Source organism: Triturus cristatus, chromosome 4_2 (genome assembly GCF_964204655.1).
Source record: "Triturus cristatus chromosome 4_2, aTriCri1.1, whole genome shotgun sequence".
NCBI lineage: Eukaryota > Metazoa > Chordata > Amphibia > Caudata > Salamandridae > Triturus > Triturus cristatus.
In genome coordinates, this window is record NC_140586.1 from 470366074 (window position 1) to 470382077 (window position 16004).

Sequence of the window (16004 nt, forward strand, 5' to 3'; positions counted from 1 at the left end):
CCGATCAAGGGGAGGTGTAGTGAAGATCGTTATCTACATATGTACAATGCTAAGTTAGCATAACCGCGTTAGATGTTAGAAAGCCATCTTGCCGCTTTTGCTGCTTTTGCACACGACACTGTAGTCACATGTTATTAAATTGAGAAATGCTTACTCGACTTTGCTTCACATGAGAACTGTCTGTTGTTAACATCCCAAACAGTGAGCAGCGACCTTGGTCTGTACACAGTGTAAAAGAAACAGTCTGGGTCGCTAGACGGTGCATGTTGTTGAGTTCAGGTTGATCGGCCCACTAGTTTAGCCATAACACGCACGCAGCTGCAAATACCTGAAAGTCGAGTGCTTTTAATATTGCAGTGTTACATGTTTTCATTACATTCGGAAGAAGAGCGTTCCTAGGAGCAGAGCATTGCTGATCCTGTGATGTGAACTCTCTGAGCTGATCTTTACGGTATGGGGTTCCCCATTCAAGCCTAGAGACCTTCTGTTAGTCTAATAATACTATTAGTGTGTTAGAGAAAGGAAGGTGGCTTAGAGCCACTGTCATTTTAGTATGATTACTCCTTTCATTTTCTATGGTATTGTAACTATGCTGATGGTTTTGATTTTAATCGTTTGCCTGCTTATGTTAGCCAAACTGCTGCATCTTAGGACATGAGGTTTATAAAATAAACTCTTTAAACTTTTACCGTGTCTCTGTTTATTCTGTTGTGGACTGATATGAGAATAATTACGAAAAGGTGTTTCTGATTCCCACCATTCCCGAGAAATATACTAAGTCGCTTGTTCTGGGTTGTCTATACATTGGGACCGCCGAGCTAAACCTCGGATAACGAATGGGACACTGATGCTGGCCGGATAAGGGGTTCTGGGTTCTGAGGTGAGTTTTTGGTACACCACAATTCACTGAGGGCCCGGGTTCCTGCGCATAGTTTTGCGCATAAGCAGAATTCCTGCAACACTAGAACCCAAAGATCTGTAGTAACAGATTCCCAATCTTGTAGAAAATGGGTAAGCCCCACAGGACCAGCATGATCCAGAATGGCGGATCTAGGGCTGCTTTGCGGTGGTGGGAGGGGCTGAGGAAGAGGAAGAGGAGGAGGAGGAGAGCTGACGGCCACGTGTGCGACCCCTGATTCTGCCTCTGTATCCCTTATACAGAGAGCCTTGCTGTTGTTGCTGCTGTTGTTGTTGGGTCTGCCTGTAGGAACGAAAGGTTGCCCTTCCGAAACCCCTGTATCTTTTAAACGATCCCTTTGACTGGGATTGAAGGCTCAAAGACTTAGCCGTAGCCTTGCTTTCCTTAAAACATTCAAGAGCAGCATCCGCCTTTTGCCAAACAATCCAGAGCCATCAAATGGCAAGTCCAACAATGCTGACTGTACATCAGGGGAAAACTCAGAAGACTTCAGCCACGCACCCTTCCTAGTGGCAACAGAAGACCCCATGACTCTTGCCACTGAATCCGCCGTGTCCAGACCACTCTGTATCACCTGGCGTGCTGCTGCCTGGGCATCCGACAAGACCTCATTAAAGCCAACCCTATCCTCCTCAGATAGTTTTGGCGCCAGTTTCTTTGCAGAGTCCATGAGCGCATGAAAATAGAATCCCAAAAGGCTAGTGGCATCTGTTGACTTAAGGGCCACGCTGGCCGATGAAAATCCCTTTTTGGCCGACAGATCTAACTTTTTAGCCTCTCTGTCACTTGGAACCTGAGGAAAAGCACCCTTAGATTTTCCTGAACAAGCAGCCTGAATCACCAGGCTCTCAGGCGATGGATGTGATGTTAAGAACTCAGGGTCCCCTGGAGCTGCCCTATACCTCCTAGCAACTGTCTTAGAAACTGCGGGAGCAGAAAAAGGCTTACACCACACCTCCATCACAGGATCTGTAATGGCCTCATTAACAGGCAATAATGGCTCTGAAACTGTAGTTGGAGAATGCAGCACCTCCGTCAGAATATTTGATTTAAATTCAGTAGTAGGCAACTGAAGAACTAACAATTCAGCTGCCTTCCTAATGACTACATGATATGGAGCCACATCCTTCGAGGGTTCATCGGAAAGTGGAGTAATTTCCCACTCAGGAGACAAATCCAATCCACTAGCCTCTTTAAGTTCTTCAAAAACTTCATCCGACAAGCTCTCCCTCTTCTGCTTCTTCCACAAGGTACCTTCGCTCATCAAGCACCCTTTGAGCTTCCCTCCTGGACCGAATTCGTACAAGCGGCGGCGCCGTGTTCGAATCCGATGGCGCCGGAGCCGGCGTCGAACATGGATCCACAGGAGCAGCCGGCGTCGAACGAGGTCGAGCCGGCGCCGGTGAAGAAGGGAGCGGCGTCGATGTCCTCGGCGCCGGTAGATGCCAAGACGGCGTCGCTGGAAAAAACGGCATGAAGGAGGCCTGTGGATAAGCTTGAGGCACCCCCAAACTGAAGGCCATGGGACCCATCGGACCAGAAGATGCACCAGTGGAGTACATTGCTCTCGAAAACACACCGTACATAGCATTTAAATAATGCGTGGGGTCCTGACCCGGTCCAGGGTACGCAGGGTACTGATCTGGTGTCACCGGACTCGGGCCAACCGGCGCCGAAGTTGGAATTTGTGGTAACAAAGGCTCACCCGGTGCTTGAAACTCCTCAACCGGAGCCGGGAACGGAGCCAGAGATGAAGCCGGGGATGGAACCGGCGTCGGAGATGGAGCCAGCGCCGGAGATGTAGCCGGAGCCGGAGAATGAACCGGTGAAATCACTGGAGAAGAAGGACCAGCAGGCGAATCCGGAACGGGTGAAGGAGACACAGAGTCCTTACGGCGTCGAGTAGGCGACTTCGACTTCAGAGCCGAACTCTTGTCAGAGTGACGTCGAGAAGAATGTCTCCTCTTCTTTTTGTGCTTCTTGGTTCTCGAAGCATGCCCCGAAGTCGACTTCGATGCCGACCTCGATCGTGACCTCGACCTCGTTCTCGACTTCCTCCTTCCTCTCTTCTCCTTTTTCATCCTTGCGATGAATAGCTTTGCCTCCCTTTCCTTGAGAGCCTTGGAGCTCATCTTGCAAGAGCATCCATCCACATCATGGTCAGATGATAAACACCATACACAGTCGTCATGTGGATCCGTGATTGACATATGTTTTCCACATTCACGACAGGGCTTGAAACCCGGTTTCTTTGTCGACATTTATTCAAAAAAGGAACAGAGAAATCCAGTAGAAATACAAACTAACAGTGAAGCTACAGATAGAGATTCCCGAAATCCGTTGGCGTCGACGGCGCGGAAAAAAGGGAACTGACGTCATCACGCCGACGAGGTCTTCTTATGAAGCCGGTGACGTCAGCGGAGTCGCGAGCGGAGCCGTGTCCCTGTGACGTCGTCTTCGACCTCATCGTCGTGGACTGCTACAAAAGTTTCCGAAAGTTGCTGGCGCAGGGGATATTCACATGGTGAGGAATCCACTGGCAGATGTATCCATCAGAAATATAAATTACCACAAATGTAAAAGTTAAAACATAAATTAAAATAACAAATTACATTTAAATAAATACATAAAAATAATTTAAACATTTACATATTTAATAATTACACTAGACAATAATTAACATTAAATTAATTTTAAGGTAATTATCTTCCCTATTACTTTATAAACCCAACAAAGAGCTACAATATAAATCACTAATTAAATTAAAAAATATACTTTTAAAAATGAAAGCGGTTTTAAAAATGTAATACCAATTTACTAACACTAATAACACCAAATATCAATTTACTACTATATACTAAATTATTAAAAATTATATTTATTACAACTATGTTAAAGCAAAGATATTAAATACAACAATATTCTTAAAAACGATAATAAATGCAAAAAAGCCCGATACTCTTGTCTTAGATATTCTATTTCACAATATTTTTGACACAATGTTCATGCCACACAATATCTTTCCTGCAATATTTGAGTCATTCACCCACATTTGTACAACGCTGTTAGAGCTGAGGACTGCACTGCCACCCTTATCTCTCTGAGGGATCACTAAACGACTGATTACAAGTTTTGGTGGTCTTGAAGCGGGCTGCATTGCCAGCGTCGCAAGACTGCCAAACCCGTAGTCAGACCACCCGCCGGATTCTGACTGAAACCAAGGTCGGGCAGTCCTGCTGTAGTACACACGGTGGTGCGTATCTAAGGTACATAGTTGTGCCTTAGACATACATCGCATGAAACTGTCTCAGCCAGATCCTGTATGGAAAGAAATGCACAATGTTGTGGGTGCAAAAATACAGGGGGGCACAACATGTGCCCCCCTGCAGGCACCCCCATGCACCGAGGCGCCCCCTGAGTTTCCTCACCACCACCCTTTTTATGGCAGTCTCACTGCCATTTAAAAGGAGGGCCTTGAGGAAACTCGAAATATGCTTGGCGGCACCAATGCATCAGGACCAGCATATTGCAGTCTCAGACTGCTATGCCACCCCTGCAGGATCCAGGATCCCAGCAGTTGCAGCGGTCCATTACTCGTAATACGGCAGGTGGACCACCAGTCTGGCGGTCCACGGACCGTGACTATGGAGGTCTGATGGCCCCCCATAGTCGTAATTAGACCTCAAGTATTCTGGCCCCTAAAAGCTGTATACACATTTTCTGTGTGGCGCCTACTATCCTTCCCTCCCACATGTTCCAGTTTCTTTTGGTGCTCTCCTGTCGCTCAGAGGAACTTGAAATGCAATGCCGTCTCTTATAGTGTGCAGTACGCGGTGCAACAGTTCCAATCCATTTAAGTTACACCTCTGGAGCTTCTAGTTGGGCTACGCCTCCATGCCCCATATCCAGTCACAAACCGCAGGATCACCTGGGTCATCCAAAGTATCTGGTCCCATAGATTCCACTGCCTGTCCCACTGGGTAACGAGAGAGAAGGGAACACAATAGTAAACAGGCTAATAGAGAGGTGCAGGCATACTGCTTATTTAAGTCAGGTGAAGGATGCAAGGTGCTATTCCAACTTTCTAACCAAATGTTAATGCCACCTTGGGTGATTACGGTGACATGGGTGAGAGTGCATCACAGGAGCTGATGAAGAAAGTTTCCAAACTAATGCACTTAATCTTTCCACTGATGCCAGGGGTGTATATGGATAGTTGAAGAGAAAAACACATTGCAGTTTGGTGGCACCTGGATAGATTTTTTATTTAATGCCTTCTAAAATTAGGAAAACGGGACAGAGGACTGGAGCTCAGGTTTAGTGATTTTTCACTTTGCAATTTATGAGAGGCCATTGTTAGATTATTGTTTTCAAAGTAAGGGAGTGTAGAGCTGTGGTGACAAGGTTGATGGTGCTGCCTTTGGATAGTGTGGGCTCTGTGTCAAGCAAACATAATGAAAGTGCAGAAAAAATGCCTTCAAAGCATCTGAAAAAAATTGGTTTCATTTACTTTTTACCAAAAATGTTTCTTCAGGTTAGAATGACTTTTCATCGCTAACATTTCTTGAGTTAAAAATCTTCGGGGTGTATTTTCTTCAACATGATAGCCCCCTCCCTTAGAAACAGGGAAGAGATATCCTTCCTAGAATATTCCTCTTGACCCCCATCCTCATGGTGAATAATGAAATCAGACATGGAAATATGGATTGAAAATCTGAATATATAACCTTATCCGAGAAGCGCTTAGGGACAGTCATATATTTTTGCCTGAGATTCATTTGCCCAACATACTAATCTGAAGGGGAGAAGGGTTTTGGTGCCTGACCTGCTACCAATCAATAAGGGAATCAGATTTGTGCACTGAACTCATACAGTCACTCAATCGCCAATAGACATACAGTCAAAAATTCTCTGGACAATCATGTTTTGAAATGTTCGATTGTGTTTATTAATGTGGTAACACATTAGGAGTCATGCATCCCACTGGACATCGCATTGGCAGTGCCTATTAGCACTGAATAAACAATCAATATTTTATAGGATAAAAGTAAGCCTATACTGTGGAATGGTAGGCAGGCGTTTCGAAGGCCTCTCTGAATGTACAAAACAAGTCAATAAAGTTACCAGCATAATATATTTATTCTAGTTGCAGTTGAATTTACTAAACAAAAAACAAATGGCCTGGGAACCGTATTTTAACTACAGCTTTTTTTGTCTTATAACTGATCAAGGAAGTCAGTATTTTGCTACTAAACTGAATGCACAAAACCTTCTGTTCCAATTGCATAACAGCATCAAAACGTTTATTCAAATGATTCCTTGTTTTCGCAGTTCACGATGTGCAAGAAAAGGTACTAAACATAAAGTAAGTTGATATGAGTAATGCTTTGACATGTAGGAGAGGCATCTTTCAGTGATCATAACAATTAGACATCTTTGCTCTTGTTGTTCTCCTCATTTTCAACAGGCAAATCCTCAAAATAAAGATCTGCCATTCGCATAATTTGCTGCACAGCATGAAGTATCAGGATGTCAGTTGCGTCATCAAGTTCCAACTCGTAGGAGTAATTTTTAACAGGCAAAACACAGGAAATAGGAATTCCAAGGCGAGATGCAGTTGTATGTATCTGTAGGAAAAGAAGACACTGTTTACAAAAAAATGTACAGTCTTCGAATCTGTGACGTCAAGTGAATGAAAGCTTTTCTAGGTAAAAGACACATTTTAAGTAAGTTACTGAATATAAAACTGAAAGAAATATATAGGGCCATATGTACAAACACATTTTCCCATAGACACAGTATGGGTAAAACTCTTTGATACATTTGGCCATAGTGCAAAAATAACTTCATTAGTCAACCGTGCTCATGCCCGCCCACACATGTCACACATGCTGATACAGCTGCAAGGGGAGGTCGCTGTCTCCGGTTCCTGCTTTGTCCTGGGGGAGTTTACCTGGACACTTTGAACTTCGCCATTTTTCCTGGTCCCGGATACTGTTCTCCAGACCCCTTCCACCACGGGGTCTGACAGGGTAACCAGCAGTAGCGGCTGGCAGGGAATGAGGGTGGAAGGGGCGTGAGGGAGAAAGGGGTGGTGGGGGACAAAAATAAATAAATAAATAACACTTGCCTGTTCCGTCGGCCGCGTCTCTCATATGCCAGAACCAGGAAGCACCCAGGCTACCCTAAGACAATCACAATCCTTCAAAGCAGCGTTGTGATTGATCTGAGTGCCGTGGATTAGCACTCAGATGGGGTTTGGGGGGCCAGGGCATGTTCCCCACCAGGCTGTGTAATGCAGCCTGGTAGGGAACATGCAAAGTGAGCATGACTGTTTGGCCAGGCCAAGACAGCCGGCCAAGCGGTCATGGGCACTTGGAGTGTGCAAACCACTCCTCCCCCTGTGTCTCCAGTCCCGCACCACCCTAACCCAACCCTGCACCTGCAAAAAATAAAATGATAATAACTATGTTACCATTTTATTTTTCCTGCTCAAACAGAAGTGGGGCGATGCTCCTCCACCTTAGCAGAGGAGCCACTCCTGGTAACCGGGTTACCGTCTACTTTCAAGTGCCACCGTGCCAGCTATCAGCACTGCTTCTGCTGTCCCCCGCCCACTGCCACTGTACCTGAACTGCTGGTGGAGAGGAGCAGGTACAGGTGTATGGCAGGGCCAGCTAGGGCAGGTAGCGGTTGTGCTCCGTGCTGAGTTGCATTTTGGGCTGCGCTGTGGCACTCTGTTGGCACTTTGGACTCCCTGCAAAGGCGTTTTTGGCCATTAGCTAGTCCAGCCATGTGCAATCTGTCCTGAGTGTCTGGGATTTACTAACCAAACAACCCCAGCAAGTTTGGTGAGCGAGTGGACTGTCAGCTTGAAAGTCTGAGGCTCCCACACGGACTCCCAAGCCCAGCTGTTATCTGTTTTACCAGTCTTTCTAGCGGTCTTCCAGTGACAATTCTTTTGTGGGTGGAGGTGGCTGCTCCAGTCCTGGGAGGAGGTAAGTTGACATCCGCCACTGTTGCTGATGGAGCTTCGGACCTTACCTTGCTTCATTGCTACACTGCTTGCTACATTGCTGATGTGCTCCGCTGGCCCTGTTCACCTTTGTGATTGTTCTTTCTTTAACACCTTTGGCCTATCATGGCCTGTTTCTTGTACCTTGACATTTCTATTCTCCCCCCCTCACCCTCCTTTGTGGCTAACTTGGGGATACGGAAGCTTGTGCTGGTGGCTCTCTTACCGCTGCCTCTCTCCACAAAACCACATTGATAGACCAAAAGCTGCAGAGGGCAATAGGCATGGTGTCAACCGAAACTGAATTGAGGAGACGCCACCTGGATGCAGGAGGCATGCCCCAGACATTGTTCAATCTATCTGAAGCAGCTTCTGCTATTGTCACCCCCGAGGTAGAGTTTAGGGTGGTTATTGGTGCATCGAATGGACCCCATCTCCCTTAGGCTGACTATGTGGTCTCCAACAACGAGCAAAAAAAACCAGAGAGTAGTCTGGAACAAACAGAGCATTACTGGTGCTTCTACTGCTCCCATGCCTAAAGCACCCACCCTGAGCCCCTGTCGAAAGGGGTCCTGATCCCTATCCAAGCTGGGCAGCTCAGCTGGCAGTGGAGATAGTTGAAAAAGTCAAGGCCGCCTTATGCTTGGAACTTGCACCTATATTGGCACATCTTGCAACCACTGAGCAAGCTTGTAAAGATAGCCGGAATACCAAGCTTCATTCCTCGCAGGCCACTGGGAGAGGGGGCAGGAAGGGTCCAATCAATCTTACACCGTCTTGTACAAATTTTGGCTCTAGCCATGACAACGGTGCTTCCCCTCCAACTGTTTGTTCCCTAACTCCCAACGTTGGGGACCAACCAGGGGTGCAACCTGTTTTAAAGAGAAGCAGCATGGAGAACAGAGGATCAGCTAGCTAAACCCGCAGTCACGGGCCACAGGTCATCAACTTGCTTCCAGCATTTTGCCCTACATGACAATTCTGCCAGGAGAACCTGAAATGCGAGATGGTCAGAGGAAGACGCAAAAGTGACTGGCCACCGAATGTCTGAACTGGCTTGTGAAATACAAGAAATTTCTGGTGGCATTGGCACATAACATTCTCCTAACACTCAGAGTTGGGTGGATTGGGCAGGGGATTGTATCATTATTAACTTTAAGGATCCCAATTTGGTTTGGAGGCTGTTTTTTAAAGATGTGTAGGGGAGTTAAACATTGCCCTTTTGCCTCTGGGATATATTTACAAACCTAAACATTATTTAGGTTATGACCGCCCAAGGCTGCTGCTTTTGCCCCCACCCCTCATCAAAGTTATTTCCTATGATCAATACTGCTCGAATTGGATCTTCAACATACCAGTCTCAAATCGCTTTGTGCTGGATGGAGCCGACTGAATTCAACGTTGGAGTGGGTCATCAAAGCAATAGCCTGTTAGAAGGGGCAACTGTTGTCTGCCTACAGGGGGGCTGGAGTTCAGCCAACACCCCCCAGATTAACACAACAAGGGCCCAAAATACTGTGCACCCACTGCTAGTCCTCTAACCGTACTACAACCAGATCCTCCCCCACTATTGCATGACTGCTGCACGCTGTCATTCGGGCTCTGTGGTGAGTGGAGAGGCCATTGTATTTGTTGCAACTCCTCCTGATGTCCGTGAATCTGGTAATTTGTACAATGCCCGCAGCATCTCTAGCAGCTTAGGTACTGCCAGTCCTGCAACCGTGAGCCCTTACAGTGGGCCTGTAGGTATTCGGTTTGTGAGTTGAAAAATAGCAGACATTAAATCCAAGATGCTGGAGGCGGATTGGAACCACTTTCTGGAGGGATTTCAAATCTGCATTTTCCAAGAAACTTGGGCAGTTGACAGGCTTTATAAGCTAGGCTATTCTACATTCAGTATTGATGCCCTCCATTCCATTACAGGTAGACCGTCAGGCAGTCTGCTCATATGGATTAAAACCTCTCTAGACTGCTTGAATAAGGTTATCAACTTTGATTCCCCCAACCGCCTCACAAATAATGTGTCGCTGGAGCTGGGCACACCTTTCCTCTTGGTGAATGTGACAACAGGCCTTCTTCTTTTAATAAGTTGTCTCAAACTATAAAAATTCTTAACATGGTACTAGAAGACTACGGAAAAGGTATTCACAAAGTCATTGCAGGCGATTTCAATTGCTGTTTTGAGTCCTATCATCCCCTTGCTAGATTTGGTTTAGTTAGAGGATAAATGCTGTGGGTTCCCACCTCCTCTTTAGAGAAAACGAGCCCCAAGATGAATGCAACCGCCATTCAGATATTACCCACATCTATGGCCTAAGAGCCTGCAATGGGCATACCCCATCGGATCTTAATGCTAAGCCAACCTTTAAGAGGGGAGACTTCTCCAGCAACATTGATTACATTCTACTGGACCTTACGATCTTGCATGTTGGTAGATTGCCCTTACACTAAAAGGGACCCACAGCAAGGATAAAGCTAGTATGGGGGTAACAAAACTTTACACCATGGCCTTGTGCACTAATAGGCAAAAGTAAAGTGGGTGGATATTGCAAGAACAAAGGTTTTTTTGAATGAGATGTATGATGCTGTCCATAGCACACCAACCAGTAGAGATCAGCCCTGCACCCCCTTCAGATATTCAGCATTTTTGGGGAAACTGAAACCTACCTCACGGAGTGGCCGTTAGAACACATGAATGGTTTGACATAAAATACAGGGTGACTAAAAGAGCCCTGATGGAAGCCTTATAAAGCAATATGAGGTCAGATATTTTACAAGCCAGATGGAATTACGCCAGAGAAATTAAATCTAGTAATTCTCAGTGGGAAGCTAGGGTCTGGGAGGATCTGTTGGAAGCCGCTAAAGAGAGGGACCCTATATTGTTCTGGCATTTAGTTACCACTAATGGCAGCAAAGAGTGTGCACCCCCCGAATGCCACATACCAGAAATTGGGGACAGCTCCTGGCATTGGTGGGATCCCCTCGGACTAATTCTGTGGTGATCCTTTGATATTGGCTCCCTTTATAAATACCCTGACTAATGCAGTCACAGCAGGTGCCCCATCCCTAACTCATGGAGAGGAGCTAAAATAATACCTATTTGACCCTAAAATGGAAAGTTGTCAGCATGGAAGGGGGGGGGGGGGGGAGGGGGAGTGCTTTTCGTCACCTTCGTTTACCTTTGTGCAGAATTTGAACTTGTGCCAAGGGCAAAACTTTGGGAGATGCTCACAAAAATCAGGGTTTCCTCAGGGCTATTGATGTTGATTCAGAATCTGTACAATGATAACCATGCCAAAGTCAGATGGTGCCCGGGAGGTGTGGGGAGTGGGGCAGATTGGGGGTGGGAATCACAGAGAACACTCCAATAGGGCAGGCGTCGTGTTTGGCAAGGATGCGTTCTTGCTCCCACAATATTTTTATTATTCATTAATGAAAGTATACCTCATCTAATGAATTGTGTGAATGACGATCCCAACAATAATTGCTGGCTCCAAAATACCAAGTCTGCGATTGGCAGAAGATACACTCCTCCAATCTAAAACTACAGTGGGCCTTAACGTCCTCTTGGGGAAGGTTAACAAATTTTGTAAAGGCCAGAGCCTTGAAAAAAAGAAGTCTAAAACAAAATATATGATATTCATACATAGCAAGAAAGTCAAAGGGAATATAGCTCTAGATTGAGCCAAATTGGACAGGGGGACAGATATCTAGGGGTGATGTTGTCCAACTCAACTAATTGGTCAGCGCAGATAGGAAAAAGTTCTCTGTCCCTTAACCCCAAAGTGGGTCTGATGTCAGATGTGCTATCAAAGGCTCCTCTTATCCTATTTCTCCGGCGCTGGAAATATATAGGGCCTAACCATGCAGTGCTGCTCTTTGATTTGTGGGGATATTGCAATCTGGACGTGTTAGTTGAAGGCAAAAATTCCTTTTTAAGCTCTCTACTGAAGCTACCAAAAGGTACTCAATTACTTCCCCTAAGGTTGGACCTTAATTTTAGGCAAATTCCAGACACAGCCCATCTTAAACCTATTTTGTTTTGGGGAGGGTTCTGGACAACCAAACAACTTGAGTCATACAGAGAGTGCCTTGCAGAAATCCTAGCCCACCACTTGGCCATTGGAATTCCACGGTTAGCTCATGCCAAACAAAGGCTGGTTAAATTAGTATTGCCTGATTCCTGGCTCCAACCATCATCAATGACCAGCAGCTCCTGAGCTATCATGAAAGACCACTTCTGGAAATATTGAACCTTGGCTCCACAATTTCTGCTGTTCCCTCGGGCAGTCTATAGGATCAGTACCTTAACTGTTGCTTTCATTTTGAAGATTTTATGGACTATGTGAATATGCCATTGTCTAGGTCTCTTTATATCAAATTTAGATTGGGTATTTTACAAACAGCTTCTTTCACCTCTTCATGGACGAGTACTGTTGACTTTCAAAGTTCTGCCCCATGGGTTGGTAGTCAGTAGAGAAGGACAAGCACCTACGGTTTTTCTGTGGTGCTTACACCAAACATTCTAGGAGCTGTGTTGTTTACTCGGTTTCCAGCTACTTAAAGTCAATATGGCATGTCGGAAAAAGAGTTATCAATACCCTAAAGCACTATGCACTTTAAGTTTGAACGGGTTAGCAGTTCATTTGAAGGGATTTTAAGAGTCTTTTATGCTTTTGTATATTTTTAGCTGCTAGAAAATAGGGTTTTGTCGAAAGGACCCATTATGTTCCTGTTTGTTGGAAATAGAATTTTCTTTTCATGATTTTTACTGACTTGAATGTTTATACTCTGCCATGTTTTAAATCTATGCTGCTATGTGTACTTTTATGGTTTTCCATAACAAACTAAAGTCAAATAATGATGAGCTTAATTATTTAGGAATCTGCGCTTGGGCAAAAGGGGGTAGGTGAAAGACATTTTAAGAACATAACAATTCACAAACAAATCTGCTGCGAATGTGCAATCTGTATTGTGCCAACACATGTAGCCCAAGAACAGAATTCATTATATTGGGTTCGGCCAAATGTGTGTTAGGTTCACAGCACACAAAGAGGGAGGAACAATGATTGGCCCTCCTCTCAGACTCACATCTACACAAATCCCGATCTGGTACAGGGATTTTTCTCGGGAAGCTGGATTGCAGACAAGAGATAAATATTCAACTTTACCACCATGAATTACATTTTTCACCATAACTTCCTTTAAAGTAATTAAATTAATAATGTTACAGAAAATGCTAATACCCGCGTCACTGCTTCTAAGTACTGTAAATATCAGAAAAATACTATTCAATCAATCAATCAGAAATTGTAAGTGCGCTACTCACCCGTGAGGGTCTCAAGGCGCTGAGGGGGCGGTCCGCAGATCTGTTTAGCTGAAGAACCAGGTCTTGATGGTCTTCCTGAAGGTGTTCAGGGAGGGGGCACGTCTGATGTCTGCCGGTAGCTCGTTCCAGGTCTAGGCTGCAATGTGAGAGAAGGATCTTCCACCTGCTCTGGCTCTGTGGATGCGCGGGGTTTCGGCCAGTGCGAGGTTGGAAGATCGGAGGTTTCTTTTGGGTACGTGTCGTTGAGGTATTTGGGTCCGTTGTTATGTAGGCATTTGTAGGCGTGAGTGAGGATTTTGAAAGTGACTCTTTTCTCCACAGGGAGCCAGTGGATACTTCATAGGTGTTGACTGATGTGTTCGTGTTGGGGGATGTCGAAGACGAGTATGGTGGCGGTGTTCTGTATTGTCTGGAGTTTGCGGAGTAGGGACTTGTTGATGCCGGCATACAGTGAGTTTCCATAGTCCAATCTGCTGGTGATGAGTGCGTGGGTGACTGTTTTCCTTGACTCAGGGGTTATCCACTTGAAGGTCTTGCGGAGGATGCGGAGGGTGTTTAAGCAGCTGGAGGTGACGGCGTTAACCTGTCGGTTCATGGTGAGTGATGAGTCGAATACAATGCCGAGGTTCTTGGTGTGGTCTGAGGGGGTAGGTGGGCTTCCGAGAGCGGTCGGCCACCAGGTGCTGTCCCATGCAGAATCAATCAATCATAGCATTTATAAAGCGCGCTACATACCCGTGAGGGTCTCGAGGTGCTGGGGGGGGGACGCTGCTTCTGTTCGAAGAGCCAGGTCTTGAGGAGTCTCCTGAAGGTTAGGAGGCCTTCGTTCTGCCGCAGGCGGATGGGGAGGGTGTTCCATGTCTTGGCGGCGAGGTGGGAGAATGATCTGCCGCCGGCGGTCACTCTTCGGATGCAGGGGACGGTGGCGAGGGCGCGGTCTGCGGAGCGGAGATGGGGGTGTAGAGGCTGAGTCGGCTGTTGCGGTACGCTGGTCCGGTGTCGTGGAGTGCCTTGTGTGCGTGGGTGAGGAGCTTGAAGGTTATCCTCTTGTTCATGGGGAGTCAGTGCAGGTCTCTCAGGTGGGGTGTGATGTGGCTGCGGCGAGGGATGTTGAGGATCAGGCGTGCAGAGGCTTTCTGGATGCGTTGGAGCCGTTTCAGGAGTTTGGCCGGGGCTCCTGCGTAGAGGGCGTTGCCGTAGTCTACTCTACTGCTGACGAGGGCCTGGGTGACCGTCCTTCTAGTTTCGGTGGGGATCCACTTGAAGATCCTGCGAAGCATGCAGAGGGTGTTGAAGCAGGAGGAGGAGACGACGTTGACCTGCTTCGTCATGGAGAGGGTGGAGTCGAGGATGACCCCTAGGTTGCGTGCTTGGTCGGTGGGTGTAGGGTGTGCTCCTAGTGCAGTCAGCCACCAGGAGTCGTCCCAGGCCGAGAGGGTGGATCCGAGGATGAGGACCTCCGTCTTGTCCGAGTTCAGCTTCAGTCGGCTGTTTCTCATCCAGTCAGCGATGGCCTTCATTCCTTCGTGGAGGTTGGTTTTGGTGGTGTGGGGGTCTTTGGTGAGGGAGAGGATCAGCTGAGTGTCGTCGGCGTAGGAGATGATGTTGAGGTTGTGCCGTTGTGCGACGTGGGCGAGCGGTGCCATGTAGACGTTGAACAGCGTTGGGCTGAGGGACGAGCCTTGGGGTACGCCGCAGATGATCTCGGTGGCTTTGGAGTGAAAGGGGGGAGGCGGACGCTCTGAGTTCTGCCGGAGAGGAAGGAGGTGGTCCAGTCCAGGGCCTTTTCTTGAATTCCGGCGTCGTGGAGGCGTGTTCTTAGTGTGCGGTGGCAGACCGTGTGGAAGGCGGCTGACAGGTCCAGGAGGATGAGGGCCGCGGTTTCTCTGTTGTCAAGCAGGGTCCGGATGTCATCGGTGGAGGCGATGAGGGCAGATTCGGTGCTGTGATTGCTGCGGAACCCGGACTGGGACGGGTCCAGGATGCTGTTCTCCTCGAGGAAGCTGGTCAGTTGTTTGTTGATGGCCTTTTCGACGACCTTCGCTGGGAACGGGAGTGGTACCGAGGACAAGGACTTCTGTCTTCTCGGCGTTGAGCTTCAGGCAGCTGTTGGTCATCCGGACGGCGACGTCTTGCATTCCTTTCTGGAAGTTGAGTTTGGCAGTGGTGGGGTCTTTGGTGAGGGACAGGATGAGCTGGGTGTCGTCGGCGTAGGATACGAAGTTGAGGCCGTGTTGTCGGACGATGGCTGTGAGGGGGGCCATGTAGATGTTGACGAGGGTGGGGCTCAGGGATGAACCCTGTGGGACTCCGAAGGTGATTTTCGTGGGGTCAGAGAGGATGGGTGTGAGTCTGATCCTTTGGCTTCTTCCGGTGAGGAATGATCGGATCCAGTCCAGAACTGTTCCTTGTATGCCTGGGCCGTGTAGTCTGGCGACTAGTGTGCGGTGGGAGACGGTGTCGAAGGCCGCTGATAGGTCGAGTAGGATGAGGGCTGCGGAGTGGCCTTGGTCCAGGAGGGTGCAGATGTCATTAACCAATGCAATTTTATTAAACTTCAATATATTAACTTCTGAAGAATGAAAAGATGACCTGGCCCTGCCAGAATTCGAATGCATGATCTGCTCACACAGATGTCAGCAGTGAGCACTTACCTTACAGAGTCCTGCCTAGGCATGGTTACTGGGCATATTGGGGCTGACAAATAATTTAAGATCGTTTAGTGTTCAATAAAGACCACA

The 16004-nt window shown here is 47.2% G+C and overlaps 1 protein-coding gene across 1 annotated transcript in view; it reads right to left on the bottom strand.

Annotated features, from left to right (window-relative positions):
- Positions 1 to 5843: 5843 nt before the first annotated feature.
- LOC146834565 (interferon-induced protein 44-like) overlaps positions 5844 to 16004 on the bottom strand; it is a 519193-nt gene continuing 509032 nt past the window's right edge. The window contains exon 8 of the mRNA XM_085601972.1: positions 5844 to 6546. Within this exon, the coding sequence (XP_085458098.1) occupies positions 6346 to 6546 (201 nt within the window). The 3' untranslated portion in view covers positions 5844 to 6345. The remainder of the gene's footprint in view (positions 6547 to 16004) is intronic.